The sequence below is a fragment of the Petromyzon marinus genome, chromosome 48 (assembly GCF_048934315.1).
Source record: "Petromyzon marinus isolate PM22_M1 ecotype Great Lakes invasive population chromosome 48, UKy_Petmar_22M1.pri1.0, whole genome shotgun sequence".
Lineage (NCBI taxonomy): Eukaryota > Metazoa > Chordata > Hyperoartia > Petromyzontiformes > Petromyzontidae > Petromyzon > Petromyzon marinus.
The window spans coordinates 7,225,589-7,241,724 of record NC_133714.1 but is presented as its reverse complement, the minus strand read 5'-3'; the positions used below and the strand labels follow the sequence as shown (position 1 = coordinate 7,241,724).

The 16,136-nt window shown below is 52.8% G+C and overlaps 1 protein-coding gene across 5 annotated transcripts in view; it reads right to left on the bottom strand.

Moving 5' to 3' along the window:
* Nucleotides 1-6,564: 6,564 nt before the first annotated feature.
* The window catches only part of ADIPOR1 (adiponectin receptor 1), a 31,538-nt gene continuing 21,966 nt past the window's right edge, over nucleotides 6,565-16,136 (bottom strand). For all 5 annotated transcript variants that reach the window (XM_076074497.1, XM_032972302.2, XM_032972299.2 and 2 more), the window contains 4 exons: nucleotides 13,529-13,715; nucleotides 10,621-10,808; nucleotides 8,585-8,778; nucleotides 6,565-7,165 (listed from right to left, as the gene is read on the bottom strand). In XM_076074497.1, the coding sequence (XP_075930612.1) occupies nucleotides 7,037-7,165; nucleotides 8,585-8,778; nucleotides 10,621-10,808; nucleotides 13,529-13,715 (698 nt within the window). In that variant the 3' untranslated portion in view covers nucleotides 6,565-7,036. The remainder of the gene's footprint in view (nucleotides 7,166-8,584; nucleotides 8,779-10,620; nucleotides 10,809-13,528; nucleotides 13,716-16,136) is intronic.

The window sequence follows — 16,136 nt, the reverse complement described above, 5'->3', positions numbered from 1 at the left end:
AGTTTGCGTGTCTCTCACCCCGTGTCTCTCACCCCGTGGATTTTTCTCTGGGTCCTCCGGTTTCCCCCTCCACATCTATAAACACGCGTTTCGGGTATGTGGCTGCTGTAAATGTCCACGTGATGAGCCCACGTCGTTGAGCTCTCATTTGTGATAGCCAGGTCGCTTCTGAAGAACTACATAGTCTGCACAGTATAGGATTTTTTGGGGGGTTGGATCGCGTAAATGTGTCGTTAAACCCGCCACCACCCGACACAGCCAATTCGTAAGGGTTGTCACGTAAATAGAACGTGGCCAATTCGTTACTAGTACAGCACACCGGTGTGTTGGAGAAAAAATCCACATTTACTGGCGAAACATTGTACTCAGATTGTACCACTGATAATGTAGTTACTACTCCACTGATAATGTAGTTACTACACCACTGATAATGTAGTCACCATGCCACTGATAATGTAGTCACTACGCTACTGATAATGCAGTTACTACACCACTGATAATGTAGTTACTACACCACTGATAATGTAGTCACTACACCATTGATAATGTAGTCACCACGCCACTAATAATGTAGTAACTACACCACTGATGATGTAATTACTACGCCACTTATAATGTAGTTACTACGACACTGATAACGTAATTACTACGCCACTGATAATGTAGTTACTACGCCACTGATAATGTAGTTACTATACCACTGATAATGTAGTTACTACACCACTGATAATGTAGTTACTACACCACTGATAATGTAGTTACAACCACACTGATAATGTAGTTACTACTCCACTGATAATGTAGTTACTACACCACTAATAATGTAACTACTACTCCACTGATAATGTAGTTACTACACCACTGATAATGTAGTTACTACACCACTGATAATGTAGTTACTACTCCACTGATAATGTAGTCACTACACCACTGATAATGTAGTTACTACACCACTGATAATGTAGTTACTAAACCACTGATAATGTAGTTACTACGCTACTGATAATGTAGTTACTACGCCACTGATAATGTGGTTACTACACCACTGATAATGTAGTCACTACACCACTGATAATGTAGTCACTACACCACTGATAATGTAGTTACTACACAACTGATAATGTAGTCACTACACAACTGATAATGTAGTCACCACGCCACTGATAATGTAGTTACTACTCCACTGATAATGTAAGTTACTACTCCACTGATAATGTAGTTACAACCACACTGATAATGTAGTTACTACTCCACTGATAATGTAAGTTACTACACCACTGATAATGTAACTACTACTCCACTGATAATGTAGTTACTACACCACTGATAATGTAGTTACTACACCACTGATAATGTAGTTACTACACCACTGATAATGTAACTACTACTCCACTGATAATGTAGTCACTACACCACTGATGATGTAGTTACTACACCACTGATAATGTAATTACTACTCCACTGATAATGTAGTTACTACGCCACTGATAATGTAGTTACTACACCACTGATAATAGTCACTACGTCACTGATAATGTAGTCACTACACCACTGATAATGTAGTTACTACACCACTGATAATGTAGTTACTACACCACTGATAATGTAGTTACTACACCACTGATGTAGTTTACTACACCACTGATAATGTAGTCACTACACCACTGATAATGTAGTTACTACACCAGGATGAACGTTGAGATTTATAAGGGCACCGCGGGGTGACCACTAAGATCCGAATTGGCCTGTAAGAAGTTAGGGCACTGATAAGCGGGTCGGACAGGTATGGCGTTGTATTGTACGTTAACTTCCTCTTACATTCGCGATAGGGGGGCCTCCGAATGGAGGGAAAACTGAGCTCCACTGCTGCCCTACCCAGGTGGTGACCACGAGGTGGAGAGGGGGGGTGGACATGAACAGAGGCGTCCTACCGACAAAGCCGCCCACAGTCAACCTTCGTTCAACAGGAGGGGGGTCGCTCCTTCTCGGCCTCTGCTCCCGCTGTCTGGAACCCTCTTCTTCTTGAACTTCTTTTGTGCGCCCTGGTTCAAAAGGTCAAGACTGAAGTCCCGATTTGTTTTCATTTCCCCGTGCCATGCGAATCGTCCAGAGACGACGTGGTTGTGCGTACGTTGTTGAACTCCTTTCACGCCGTTACGTAGCCAACCGTGCTAATCGAGGAGACACGGGGCCTTGCGAGCCACACCTCTCTCGCTGGCATTCGCGTCGCACCAGCCGCAAACTCTTTCCACGCCTTCCCCCCCCCCCCCCACCGTGCCACCGCATCTCAAACGCACACCCTGAAGTGACCTCCTCTCCGTTAAGACCGTCGCATAGGGCAATGCAAGCCGCCGCGCGTGTACCGCTCGCGACAACTGAAACGCCTAGGGCTGGCTCGGTGGCTCCATGGCTCAAGAGGAGGTCCGAGACCCTGAGCCAGCACCGTTGACAGACAGCTGGGTTCGACCCCAGGTTTCAGCCGCCTGTGATCGAGTTAATCAGATTGTCGCGAGTTGATGGTCTCGGCCTGGAACGCATTGACTATTAATAAAATGCTCAGTTTAACACGTCTTTTGTCAACGTGACACTTTTTTTGCCGATTGGCCGTGTCGGGTGGTGGAGGGTTACGACACATTTATAAATAACGCGATCTAACCCAAAAACCTTTATCATGAATAATAAAATGCTGTATGTAAAATGTGGTTCTACAGCTCTCAGAATCAAATATATCGGGTTCGACTGTTCTGCGATGAGCATTACTCTCGTCACAGACTGGGTGGGGAAGTGTTGATTGATCATGGGCCTTTTTATGAAGTCTCAGAGGTAGTTCTGCAATATCCTCTTCCGTGGGCAGTTCTATAAAATTGTGGGGGAGGGGGAGTTGGGGGGGGGGTTGCAATTCTCTGCCAGTTCCAAATTGTCATGAAATGACATCAACAACTGTGGGAAAAAGACTAAAAATAACAATATAATTGGGCGGGTATTGAAATTGTCCACCAGAATTGCCAACAAATACACGCGCGTGAATGGTAATGAGAACAATGACGATACTTTCTAAGCAGATTTTTTTCCCCACGTTTATTGTACACATCACAGATGCAATTGATGACACCGGATTGCGCCACGCACACACACACGCACGCACCCGCGCGCAGATACCCCCCTACCGTTCCCAATCACCACTACACACGCCACGTACCGTGGCTTCGATTAGAAAAATAAACATACAAACTACAGCAGCGCAGCGATATCCGTTCGCTCGGTGTGGAAATCCAAGCTGCCGGGGGGGCTTAAATCCTCGGCGACGTCCGCGTGTGTGTCCCCCGATACTTCAGAATTGAAGGTTCCACCGCCATCATCGCCATAGCTCGGTTGCAGCAGCAGCAGCGGCGGCGGTAGCGGCGGTATGACCATCATTCTCGATCCACCGCTGGAAGAACGCCTTCCCTTCGCCACGGCTCGACCGCGTCACCCATCTCCGGAGTAGTCCCCAGCGCTGTTTGTCGCCCCGCGTCTCCTTTGCGGTGGTGCCTAGTCCCGGGGTTGTGCTCAACCCCCCCCCCCACCCCCCCCAACCCGCGTTTAAACTTCCAACTGACCAAGTTCATTTGTTAAGCGAGCGCGAATGATCGGCAACGCGGGGAAACGGGTTGGGGGAGCTGAGGGCATCTCAGCCATGAACGCTTCCAAGGGGACCCCCCCCCCCCACGACCACGAGACGCACGCACGCACGCGCGGAGGCGCCTGCCATGCGACCCGTCGCACGGTGTCGCCGCGGTGAACAGCGCGCCGATCTCACGCGGGCAAGATCAGCGAAAAATTCAAGGACCGGGAAGACGTCGCCCGTCGTCGTCGTCATCGTCATCATAGGGGCCATGATCTCGTTCCGCTGCTGGATGAAAGGCCCCCCTCGCCGTGTGTCGCCACGCGACGATCCGCGCGAGTCCTCCGCAGCGAGCGTTCCTCTGGGGCGTGTTTGGCTGCTACTCCGGTCGGTAGTTGCAAAACCCACACCCCCCCCCCGCCCCCGCCCCCGCCATCATCCCTTCTCCTTGACGTACCCCCGGGCCCCGAGCCCGCTTACTTTTTTTCGTTAGTAAAGTCAATATGACATCCATAGCTTGGCTCATGTCCTCGAATCCATAACGCGAGCGGAATGAACTCGACGGCGATTCACACAGAAGAGAAATGAAAAATGCGTTTTTTGTTTTACCGAATACGAGTCGAGATTTTTTTCAAATTTTCTTTCGGTCGAGCCCCCTGAAAGATCGGGAGAGCCCGTGCAGGATGGAGGAGTTTAGGAGTAACGCCGCGGGAATGCGCCTTCGCGAGTCCACAATGCGAACTGCTGCCGTACGCAGATTTCTACAAGGGAAAAGAAACGCGCGCGGCTCGATGCATTTCTTCTTTAAGAAAATAAACCACGAGCAACGGCCTTTTATTTCTTAGTTCCTCACGTGCCGGTATTTCAAGTCGATCGCACGCTTACACCAGTGTCTTAGCTTGTACGGTTTCTCGACTGCTCCATTGTACCCTGCCCCCCCCCACACTCGCCATCCCCCCCCCCACACACTCACCACCCACACCCACCACACACGCTTGCGTTGCACTGATGGAAGGCAATGGGCAATTCGTGATAGCAGCTCGCACTCTGGGGTGGCAGGGTGGCAAGACTCTTGCCTCACGGCAAGAAGGGCCTGGCTTCAATTGCTCATGTTGGTGCCAACCCTGCATGGAGTTAGTAAGTTCTCTCCACGTTCTGCATGGGTTTCCTCCGGGTTCTCCGGTTTCCTCCTATAACTACAACACACACACACACTTGCGCGCACGTTTAATTAGTATTGGCCCAGCATCCCAATGCTGGACAAAATAACCTGCGAATAACTCAATTTGGATTGTTTGTATGTACGTTGAACTTCTTTCACAACGTACGTATCCAACCGTGCTAATCAGAGGTGCGGCGGAAGCACAATAAGCAGTTCTAAAGAAAGAGTTTTCAACGTGGATTTAAAAGTGCACAGCGCCAGCGGCTACCTAATATTGGAATGGGGAGCGTGTTCCAGACGGCCGCGGAAGGGCATCTGAAAGGGTGCAAATAACATCGTCCCCCAACTGCAAAAAACCTGACAGGACCCTCCTGAAAAACGAGTCTTGAGGCCTTGCTTGGCAAAAAAAAGTGTAGATAATATTTATAATCATCATCATCACCGCTGGCATTGCTCCCGAGGGGTGTGCTGTACCCACAGCTCTACTCTCATAGGGGAATTCTGCCAGGGTGAGCTGAATGCAGTGGTCGCCAGTTCGATTCGTGGGACACCACGGTGGCTAGGAGATGTTAACTACTTCGCCTGGTATGGAGGAGATCGTGGGTTCCATCCAGACCCTAACGCCTGCTGTATATGGAGTTTGCGTGTCTCTCTCTCATATCACGGTGGCTAGGAGATGTTAACTACTTCGCCTGGTATGGAGGAGGTCGTGGGTTCCATCCAGACCCTAACACCTGCTGTATATTTGGAGTTTGCGTGTCTCTATCTCTCATCACGGTGGCTAGGAGATGTTAACTACTTCGCCTGGTATGGAGGAGGTCGTGGGTTCCATCCAGACCCTAACGCCTGCTGTATATTTGGAGTTTGCGTGTGGTCGCGTGGATTTTTTCCGGGGTCCTCCGGCCTTTACCTCCACATTCAGAATTAACGTTCGTTCAGAGTATTTGGCTGCTATAAATTTACACTTCATTGGGCTATCATTCGTGGAAGCCAGGTCGCTTCTGAAAAAGAGCTATTATAGCTCAGTGGGCCTTACCCGGTAAAACAAAATAGTTTTTATTTTTTTTGCAACAAAAAAAAATCTGAAATAACGGGCAACGTTTTATTTTTAAATCCCCCCCCCACCTCCTCTATCCACCCAGCAGCATAAATGGGTTCACCACGGCTAGTCGATCGGCAGGTCGCGTGCGGTTGGCCAGAGCGCGTGAGCAGGCCCACCAGCATGGAAGAGTAGGCCAAGCGCCTGCCAGAAAGGGCTCTCGGGAAGTAGGCGGGAGGGCCCTTCTTGCCGTCAGCTGCTCGAAGCAGCCGCTCTCAACCTTCCGTACTGCGCGTGCCGCACGGCTCAACTCAGAAGGTGATGTCGGGGCCGCAGCGCAGTCCGTCGGCATCCCAATCCACACGGTGGAGCCCCCCGCCCGCCCGCCCCCACCCCCCCTCCCCCCCCCCCCGCATTTTGATGAAATGCTGAGTAGAGCAAACTTTCTCGAGAAGGGTGACCAACGGATGAAGATCTAAACGCCGCCACCGTCTCGCTCCGCAAGACCCCCTCCTCCCCCAAAAAACCAAACCAGATTGTCAGAGGCTCGTGGCATCCCTGAATAAATTCAGCGAGTTTCCCCCCCCCCACCCAACCCCTAGAGGGTTGGCAGCGGAGAGGAGAACGAACGAACGAACGCGCGGTCGGTCACGCAGCGAGGATTTAACGGCGCACGGCAAAATGAGCCACGTGTTCCGCGCCCAGGGCGCCCTCGCCCCCTTCCATCTCAGCCCATGTCCCACGAGGTCGCACGAGGTCGCACGAGGTCCCACGAGGTCGCACGAGGTCGCACGAGGTCGCACGAGGTCGCACGAGGTCGCACGAGGTCGCACGAGGTCGCACAGAGGGAACTGCAAACGCGAAGGTTGAAGGAGAGTCCAGTGGACGGTTTCACCGACGGTGAAAAATTGGACTAACTGTCGCCGATTCATCGGCATACTTTCAAGTAAACGTCGCCACCGCCACCGCCACCGCCGCCGCCGCCGCCGCTCGTGGCAGTGGCGGCAGCCGGGGCCGGAGGCCGGCACCCTCACGACGCCACACTTTACCAGACCAGCGTACAGCGTCAAGAATTAACGGAAATGGAGGGAACGGGCCAGGGACTGGTGGGGGGAGCAGAAACGCTGCTCCGCCCCGCCTAAAGTGACGTCTGCTACCGCTGCTGCTGCTGCTGCTGCTGCTGGCGACGGCGGCGGCGTAAAGGGGCGGCTCGTCCGCGCCGTCCCGCGCCTTAGAAGAGCGTGTCGTCCGTGCAGCCTCCGCCGATGGAGTAGCGGAACTCCTGCAGGTTGGAGACGCCGTGGAAGTGCACGCACGCCGCCGCCACCACCAGCACGTGGAAGATCTGGTGCGACTGGAACTGAGAGAGAAAACGCACACGCCGTGCACGCAAAAAGCAAAGTTTCCCCCGTGTAGCCCACGCAGACCGCCAGGGGCAAGCGCTGATTGGCGGGCGAGTATGGGGGGCTGGCGCCGCGCACGAGGGGACGGTGTCTCCCGGCACACACATCGAATAAAGAGGGTCACCACGTCGCGGCGCTTTCACATTCGCTTCTGCGGCCATGTGCCGATATTAGGCAGCCACTTGTGCTATGGACTTTTCAATGCAGATTGAAGACGAATTTCTTCAGGGCAGATATTCGTCTTTGGTTTCGTCGGCCTTACTCCGCACCTCCGATTAGTGCGGTTGGCTACGTACGGTGCGATAGAAGTTCAACATACGGAACATACTTACTGCCGAGTGTGAGTGTCTACTCAGTGTTGTGCAGAGTCTGCCGAGTGGTGAGTATCTGCTCGGTATTTATACCGAGTGGTGAGTGTCTGATGAGGATTACATCAAAGCCAGCTCTTTATTTGTTTCATTAAATTCGACTTGTCCATCAAGAATGTCTCGTGGTGATCGACTGCAGATACATTCGTGCAATGGAGCAATGGAACAGAAGCATGAAGTGGAGATACTATAGAGTTTATAGCGTAGCTTCCAAAATGACAACTAATTTTCTTTACGACAGCTTTTTTGTTTTTAGTTTGATAATTCTTTCACCGCACCTGCAATAAGTAGCACGGTCGGCTACGCACGTTGCGGAAAGAAGTTCAACGTACCCACGTACAGTTCAACATACATACAACCACGTCTCGAGACGATTCACAGGAGAAGGGGAAAATAAATAAACATCCGCATGTTCGTCAAAACAAATCGGGACTTAGGTCTTGACTTTGAACGAGGACGGCGACAGAGCCTCAGCCGCACAAAAGGAGATCAACAAGAAGAGGATTCCAGACAGCGAGAGCAGAGGCCGAGAAGGAGCGACCCCCCTCCCCCGCCACTGAATGAAGGTAGACTGCGGGCGGCTCTGTAAGAATGAGGCCTCTGTTCATGTTCCCCGAACTCCCCCCCCCCCCCGCCCGCCCCCCTTCCCGCTCGTGGTCGCCACCTGGGTGGGGCAGCGGTGGACCCCAGTTTTCCGCCCCTTCATTCGGGCCCCCTCATCGCGTCAAACTCGGTGGCCGCTGTTCGTGAAAAAGAGCAGACCCCCCCCCCTTCCCGTTCTGCGATCGGCGCTTTACACCCCGGCCTCGCGTTGAGTTGGTTTATAAAAACTCCAATTGATCAAAAAAAAAAAGGAGGCCTCTATTGCTGGAGCGGAGACGGCGCGCCGGACAGTGGAGTGAGATGAGAGAGAGGAGAGGAGTAGTGGCAGCAACAGCAACAGCAGCAGCAGGAGCAAAATCAACAACGGCAGCAGCATCAGCAGCAACGGCAAAATCATCAGCGTACCCAGATGTCGCACTTCCCCGGGAAGAAACGCTCGGGCACGCGCGCAGCGTACAGCCCCGCGCCCGTGATGTACAGCACTGCCATGAGGAGCAGCCAGCCCATCTGCCCCACCGTGGTGGCCTTCACGAAGCCCTCGGCCACCGCAAAGTGGATGGTTGGCACCACGCCGCTCAGACCCAGGCCCAGGAACACGCCTTGCCGGGGAGAGACAGACAGACGCGATCGGTTGACGTAGAAAAAAAAAATTACACATTCAATATGTACCTTAAGTTTGGTGGCATTGCCAACTCTTTAAGAATTAAAACAAATATATATATACCGGTGGACTGTTATTCAATGAACATTACTCCATGTGGCTGGTCGGGTGGGAAAGTGCTACCCTCTCCTGTGTGGACCAGAGGTCACTGGAATTGATATTGAGATGTAGCTCTGTGATATCAAGGTCTGTGGGCTGTTCTCTTGCGCAAAAGGTCGCACGCCGCCGCGAGAGTTCCGCACGGATCCCGCGTCTCGCGACGGCGACAGCGCGGAGCTGCGCGTGTCACGCGTCTCCCGCACATGCTGCGGGTTTCAGCAAATCTGGAGATCCGTCACCAAGGTCCAAAGGCTGGAGCCTCCGTTCCCGACAGCTGTGATAACAGCACGGATGCGTGGGAAGAGGAATACGACAGTGCCCCCTTTAGAGGCGCAGAGGGGAAGCACGCGGCACGGTTGACCCCGTCACGTTCCTTCCCTACTCCATTAAACCAGGACACCTCGCTAAGACCCGCAGGCTCACTTCGGCTTAAGAGCCCGGTTTAACTGCGGTGCGGCCGAAACCCAGATTCAAACTCGGTCAACGATTATGATGGGCGAGTCAGCGATCGCGATCAGCGTCGGCCAGCGATCGCGATCAGCGTCGGTCAGCGATCTCTAGCAGTGTCGGTCAGCGATCACCGTCAGTCAGCGATCGTCATCATCGTCGGTCAGCGATCACGATCAGCGTCGGTCTGCGATCACGATCAGCGTCGGTCGGCGATCGCGATGAACGTTGGCCAGCGATCACGATCAGCGTCGGTCAGCGATCTCTAGCAGTGTCGGTCAGCGATCACCGTCGGTCAGCGATCGTCATCATCGTCGGTCAGCGATCACGATCAGTGTCGGTCAGCGATCTCTAGCAGTGTCGGTCAGCGATCACCGTCAGTCAGCGATCGTCATCATCGTCGGTCTGCGATCACGATCAGCGTCGGTCTGCGATCACGATCAGCGTCGGGTCAGCGACCGCCGTCAGTCTCGGTCAGCGATCGCCGTCAGTCAGCGATCGTCATCATCGTCGGTCAGCGATCACGATCAGCGTCGGTCTGCGATCACGATCAGCGTCGGTCGGCGATCGCGATGAACGTTGGCCAGCGATCACGATCAGCGTCGGTCAGCGATCTCTAGCAGTGTCGGTCAGCGATCACCGTCGGTCAGCGATCGTCATCATCGTCGGTCAGCGATCACGATCAGCGTCGGTCAGCGATCTCTAGCAGTGTCGGTCAGCGATCACCGTCAGTCAGCGATCGTCATCATCGTCGGTCTGCGATCACGATCAGCGTCGGTCTGCGATCACGATCAGCGTCGGGTCAGCGACCGCCGTCAGTCTCGGTCAGCGATCGCCGTCAGTCAGCGATCGTCATCATCGTCGGTCAGCGATCACGATCAGCGTCGGTCTGCGATCACGATCAGCGTCGGTCGGCGATCGCGATGAACGTTGGCCAGCGATCACGATCAGCGTCGGTCAGCGATCTCTAGCAGTGTCGGTCAGCGATCACCGTCGGTCAGCGATCGTCATCATCGTCGGTCAGCGATCACGATCAGCGTCGGTCAGCGATCTCTAGCAGTGTCGGTCAGCGATCACCGTCAGTCAGCGATCGTCATCATCGTCGGTCTGCGATCACGATCAGCGTCGGTCTGCGATCACGATCAGCGTCGGGTCAGCGACCGCCGTCAGTCTCGGTCAGCGATCGCCGTCAGTCGGCGTCGGGTCAACAAAGACGACGGTGGCCGAGCCTCACCGGCGCGCACCGCTCGGTAGGCCGGCGTGGAGAAGCGCTCCCACTGCGAGACGACGATGGCAGCGACGCCCAGCACGCACACGATGACGAGGTAGATGAGGCGCGGCTGCGGAGAGCAGTAGAACGAGTAGTAGAGCCAGGGCACGAAGCTGCCCATGATGAGCAGAGCGATGCCCGAGTAGTCGAGCCTGCGTGGCACGCACACGCACGCGCACAATGCACACTTGCGTACGTGCGCGTGTACAAAGGCAAATGTCCCCCCCCCCCCCCCCCCCCCCCCCGGGTGGCCTCTTGTAGACCGTCGGGGCAAGCGCCGGTAATGAGCACCAACAAAGGCCGGCACCGGCTCACCGGAGCGGGCTGCGCGACCGTCGCCGCACGCGCCGTACCAGGTACCCAATGAAGGCCGGGTCGACCTAGGGGAGGCACAGAACGGGTAATGATATTCGCTACTGATGCTCGCTGCCGTGAAGAGCTCTCGCATGCGGAAGGTGCGCGAGGCTTTCTCCGAGCGGCAGGAGACGATGGCTGATCACGCAAGGGTCAGACCTGGCGGCCAACCCTACGTCTGTGAGTGGGGGGCGGCAGCGTTGGGGGGGGGGGGGGGTAGCCTGCCAGAATTCCTAACGACTGCACAGGCAGGCCAAGTTTAAAAGTAGCAGGGCCGCCGACAACCAACTTGGTGGGCGACGCCGCCGCCGCCACACCAATCTGATTGGAAGGCATCGGAGCATTCAAATCACATTGGTGCAAAGGGAAGGGGCAGGAAGATACAAACGGTTGATAACCGTTGGAAAAGGAGAAAGGGGATTTGAAGAGAGAGAGAGGAGAACCTGCTAGAAAGGGGAGTTCAGGATATACGAGGGGCCCGAGAGAGAGAGAGAGAGCGAGCTCGGCGCGCATTCTGGTCTCCATGCGTTTGCAGGTGACCTGTGAATAAACCATGACGTTGAGCCATACTCACCTCGTCCCAAGTTCTTTTCAATCATAATAGCACGCGATCGTGTGCTCTGTAGAGCGGGATTCTTCATTCGTTTTCAGAGGGGCGGCGGGGGGCGGGGGGGGGGTGGGCACTTTCGCCGATAAGACATCGGCCAGTGTGAGAGGGCCGCCACGCCGTTTGAAAGCATTGAGGTTCGACAGCACCACGATGATCACGGGGGGAGTTGTTCTCACACGTTGTGTACCGTGTCGGGGACCGCACGTCAGGGGCCGCACTAAAGGCCACCAGGGGCCGCCGGTGACCCGCGGGAGGCCTTGCGGTGAAGACCGCTGCGGTAGAGCATCAGCTCCGGGAATGAGCTGCCACCACCTGTAAGGGAGGCTACTTTCTCACTTTTATACGTAGGTTTTCACAACTAATGATTCATATTCATTTATTTTTTTATTACACTTTACCAGATAAGGCCCATCTTTAGTTCATTTTGGGGTTAGGTCGTCGTGTTGATAAGCATGCAACATTGCTCTTTAAAAGCGAGCAAAATGCATCTCCAACATTCCGCTGGTTTGCTGAATAACCAAATCAATTGGCATGTTTGCCCATGTGACAACTTGATTTGATTGTCCGTGTCGGGCGATGGAGGGTTACAGTTAAAACATTGACAATTATACCCACACGACGACCTAACCCCCAAGAATCTAATTATGAATCAGGGGCTCCATCTGTTGCTATTTTAAAAGTAAGAACGAGAACATATTTGTGCAAACCAGCGTTCAAAAATGCTCATAATCAATAATTTACGGCTTTCTTTCAAGTATTTATACTTCCTATGCATTTCCACTTTCGATAGCTCTCCCACGCCTTTTGCCATTTTTATTGTTCTCCGATGTACATATTTAGAGTATTTTAGTTAATTAAATTTTCCTGCAAAGCAACGAGAGGCGAATTTATCATGAAGGGCACTGTAAAAAAAAACAAGTGATAGATGTAGTGTCTTGCTGTACTGTACAAGTTCTTTTGGGTTAGATCGAATAAATATAAATGTGTTCTTAAACCCGCCACAGCAAATTTGTAAGGTTTGTCATGTAAAAAGAACATGCCAAGTTGTGACTAGTACAGCATCACCGGTGTGCTGGAGAGCAAATCCACAACATTTACAATCCGTGTACGACTATTCGCCAGTAATTACGACTGGCATCATCAGGCGACAGCCAGATCTGTGGATAAATCCTGTTTCGTTCTCTGAAATAGAGGGGATAGACATGTGTTCTACTGTACGATGTTAGTTTTTCTTTTGTCACGCTTGCATTAGAGGATCATCCTGGTCTGATGAGTACTCACCTGGGTGCACAAAATCAACTTGGACTTAATCACTCTCTCACTACATCGTTTACCCACTCGCCCTCCAACTCACCCGCCCACTCATTCACTCACTCACTCACTCATATATTCATTCACTCACTTGCCCATTCACCGATCCACTCACTCTTGCAAATGAGACTAACTTAGTCTCTGGTTAAACAAAATAAAGTTGAACTTGAAACTTGTGGCCCTCGGCAATAAGAAGTACTACTTACTACGAAACTAAACTATTTTTTTTATTTTACCAGGTAAGGCGCACTGTGCCATGTAGCTCTTTTTAAAAAGCAACCTGGCCACAAATGATAGCCCAAATAAGTGGCTCATCATCAAGTGGAAATTTATAGCAGCCAAATTCTCTAAACGCGTGACATTGATTCTAACTGTGAAGCAAAAAACTGGAGGACCCCGAAAAAATCCAAACGACCACCAGAGGGAGAGTGAACACATAAACTCAAAATATACAGCAGCAGGCATCAGGATCGGGATTGAACCCACGACCTCCTGCATACCAGGCGAGGCGGTCAACATCTCGCCAACCGCGGCACCCAAGATTTTTGTTTTTTTGCTGGCCGTGAGCTCGCGCCCGTGAGCTCGTGCGACACTCACTTGGAGAAGGTGCGCGAGACTTTCTCCGAGTGGCAGTAGACGGTGTGGAAGAGCCAGGAGAAGCACAGGCAGAGCACGGCGCCCACGAAGAACGCGCCGAACACCACCTTCTCCTGCAGCGGAGCCACGAACGCCATGTTGGGACGCAGCATGTAGACCACGCCCAACGACAGGAAGAGCACGAAGCCTGTTGGAGTGGGGCGGGGAGGGGAGGGGCGTGGGCGAGCGGCACCGCCATCACCGGCGACCGTCAGCAGCGCCCCGCTGGTGACGCGTCCGCGTTGAACGCCTGCTAGATGGACGCGGTGGTGGTGGTGGCGACGGCGGCGGCGGCGGTGGCGGCGGAGGCGGTGGTGGCAAACGATTCGATTCGAGCGTTCGGACGACCAAACTGATCGCTTCGTATCGTCCGTACTGCGTTCGACCACCATGAAAGATAAAGGCCGCGGCCTCGCACATGCCTCTTAATGCCACTGCTGACGAGGCAACTCGTGAGAGCTCGTTTGGAGAGTATTTGGCCTACTCTTCCAAGCTGGCCAGTCTTTACGGCAGAAGTGGCAGTATCCATATTTGACCCCACCGCACACGACCTGCCTGTCGACTAACTGCGCCGAACCAATTCATACCGCTGGGTGGACAGAGGCGATGGGGGATTTAAGAAATTTTCTCCATCGGTTCCAACTGCAGTGCCGTGGAACCAGCGACCTCTGGATTCGCAAGCATCAGTGTTCTCACTATTACACCACACTTATCTTTACGCTTCTTACTTCGTACTGGGAATTCGCTGGGAGCTCCTTCAGGAAAAAAAAATGCTTATATTGTTCTTCAGGACTCCGGAGAAGCTCACGGAGCGTGTCGCGAAACGTCGGGCATAGTGCCGAGCGATAACGCGATAAAACACGCGACAACATACGAAGTAGGATTACGGTGGCATTGCGGCGGTGACGTGGCCTAGTGGTGTTGCAGAGGTTCGCGGCTCGAATCTGCAAGGAGCACCCTGGTTATTACCGCGGTGTGTATTAACCATAAGATGTGTGCCGTAATATTCTAACTCCTAACTATTACCCAAATCCTAGCCCTCACCGAAGCTAGACAACCCTAAACCAACCATGATTTTATAATCAGAATAATATGAGCCTAACCCACATCATAACTTAATCTATAGCCTTTAACCCAAGTCCTATCCCCTAACCTTAAGCTAAAACCCAAGAGAAAACCATCAGTCAATTTTTAACCCTAATCCAAGGCCTCGTGCTAAATCCTAACCCCTAGCCTTTACCTAACCCAGGGGTCGGCAACCAAAACAACAAGGAGAGCCATTTTTTTCGAATTCAGTAAAAACGACAATATTTAAAGAGCCACAATGCACGTGAATACGAGGCGGTGGTCCTTAATAGGGGCCAGCCATTAAGTATGTACGCATGGAGGGGGGGTTAACCCAAATGCGTACGCTTGCGTATGGGGGGTCTACTGACAATGTTACGTATGCATAGGGAACGGGGGGGAGGGGGTGTGAAGCCTCGATAATAATGTCTAAATCGGCCTTCGAATGAGCCACAGTTCAGTTTCTTCAGCTGTCAGACAACAAGTACTACCGGGAGAAGTGGGACTGTGGGAGAGGTGTCACTCGCGTGCCACCGTACCCCTGACTGCTAGCTATCACGCAGCTCAGCAGTTGAGTCTGACATAATCTGGGGGCCTGCCCCATGGATTGCACATCCTTCAATCTGGCCTCACCGCAGACTGCCGCTGGCTCAAGATTTTAGCTGCCGCGGTGCTCTGTTCGTGCTGCTTTTGATAAGCGCCGTCCGTCACTTGCACAACCTGAAATTATTACCAAGCGCACATGTCCCGTGTGCGGCGTGCATCACCGCTCGTCGCAGGCCAGTGTAAAACGACACCAGCGCATTCACACTACGGAGTCTTCTGAGAGTGAGAACAATCAAAAGCTGGATGATGATGACGACGTCAGCGAAGCTGTGGATCTTGAGAAGGCGGCCCAGAAGACCGCAGCTAAAGCTGCTGTGCTTCAGCCTGACATTGCGCGCGTTGACGAAATTCCTATAACACGTAACCTGTTTGACTGGGTTCAGTCAGCGTTTGAACCTAGTGGGCACCAGACAAATTTTGTAAAGGTACGCAACTAAATTCTGTAATGCAGCCGGCGATGGACTATCTGTTTGCTTAAACACGTTAATATTATTAATCCTTGATCGTTTCCGTGTGGATTAAATATCGGCCGTTCTATAGGATTGGGGGGGGGGGGGTGCGTCAAGCGTCCGTACGCAGGTGGGGGGGGGGGTTGTAAAAAGTACGCGTGTGTACAGGGAGGGGGGGGAGGGTCAAGTTTTGACAGATTTTTGCGTACGTACTAAATGGATGGCCCCATAAGTAACGTCATGAAGCGAGCCGCATGGTTTACCATGGAAGTCCAGTTTACCGGGGTTTCATGGTAAACTGGACTTCCATGGTAAACTGGACCTCCATGGTAAACTGGACTCCCATGGTAAATTGGACCTCCGTGGTAAACTGGACTCCCATGGCAAACTAGACTTCCGTGGTAAACTGGACTCCTATGGTAAACTGGACTCCCATGGTAAACTGGACC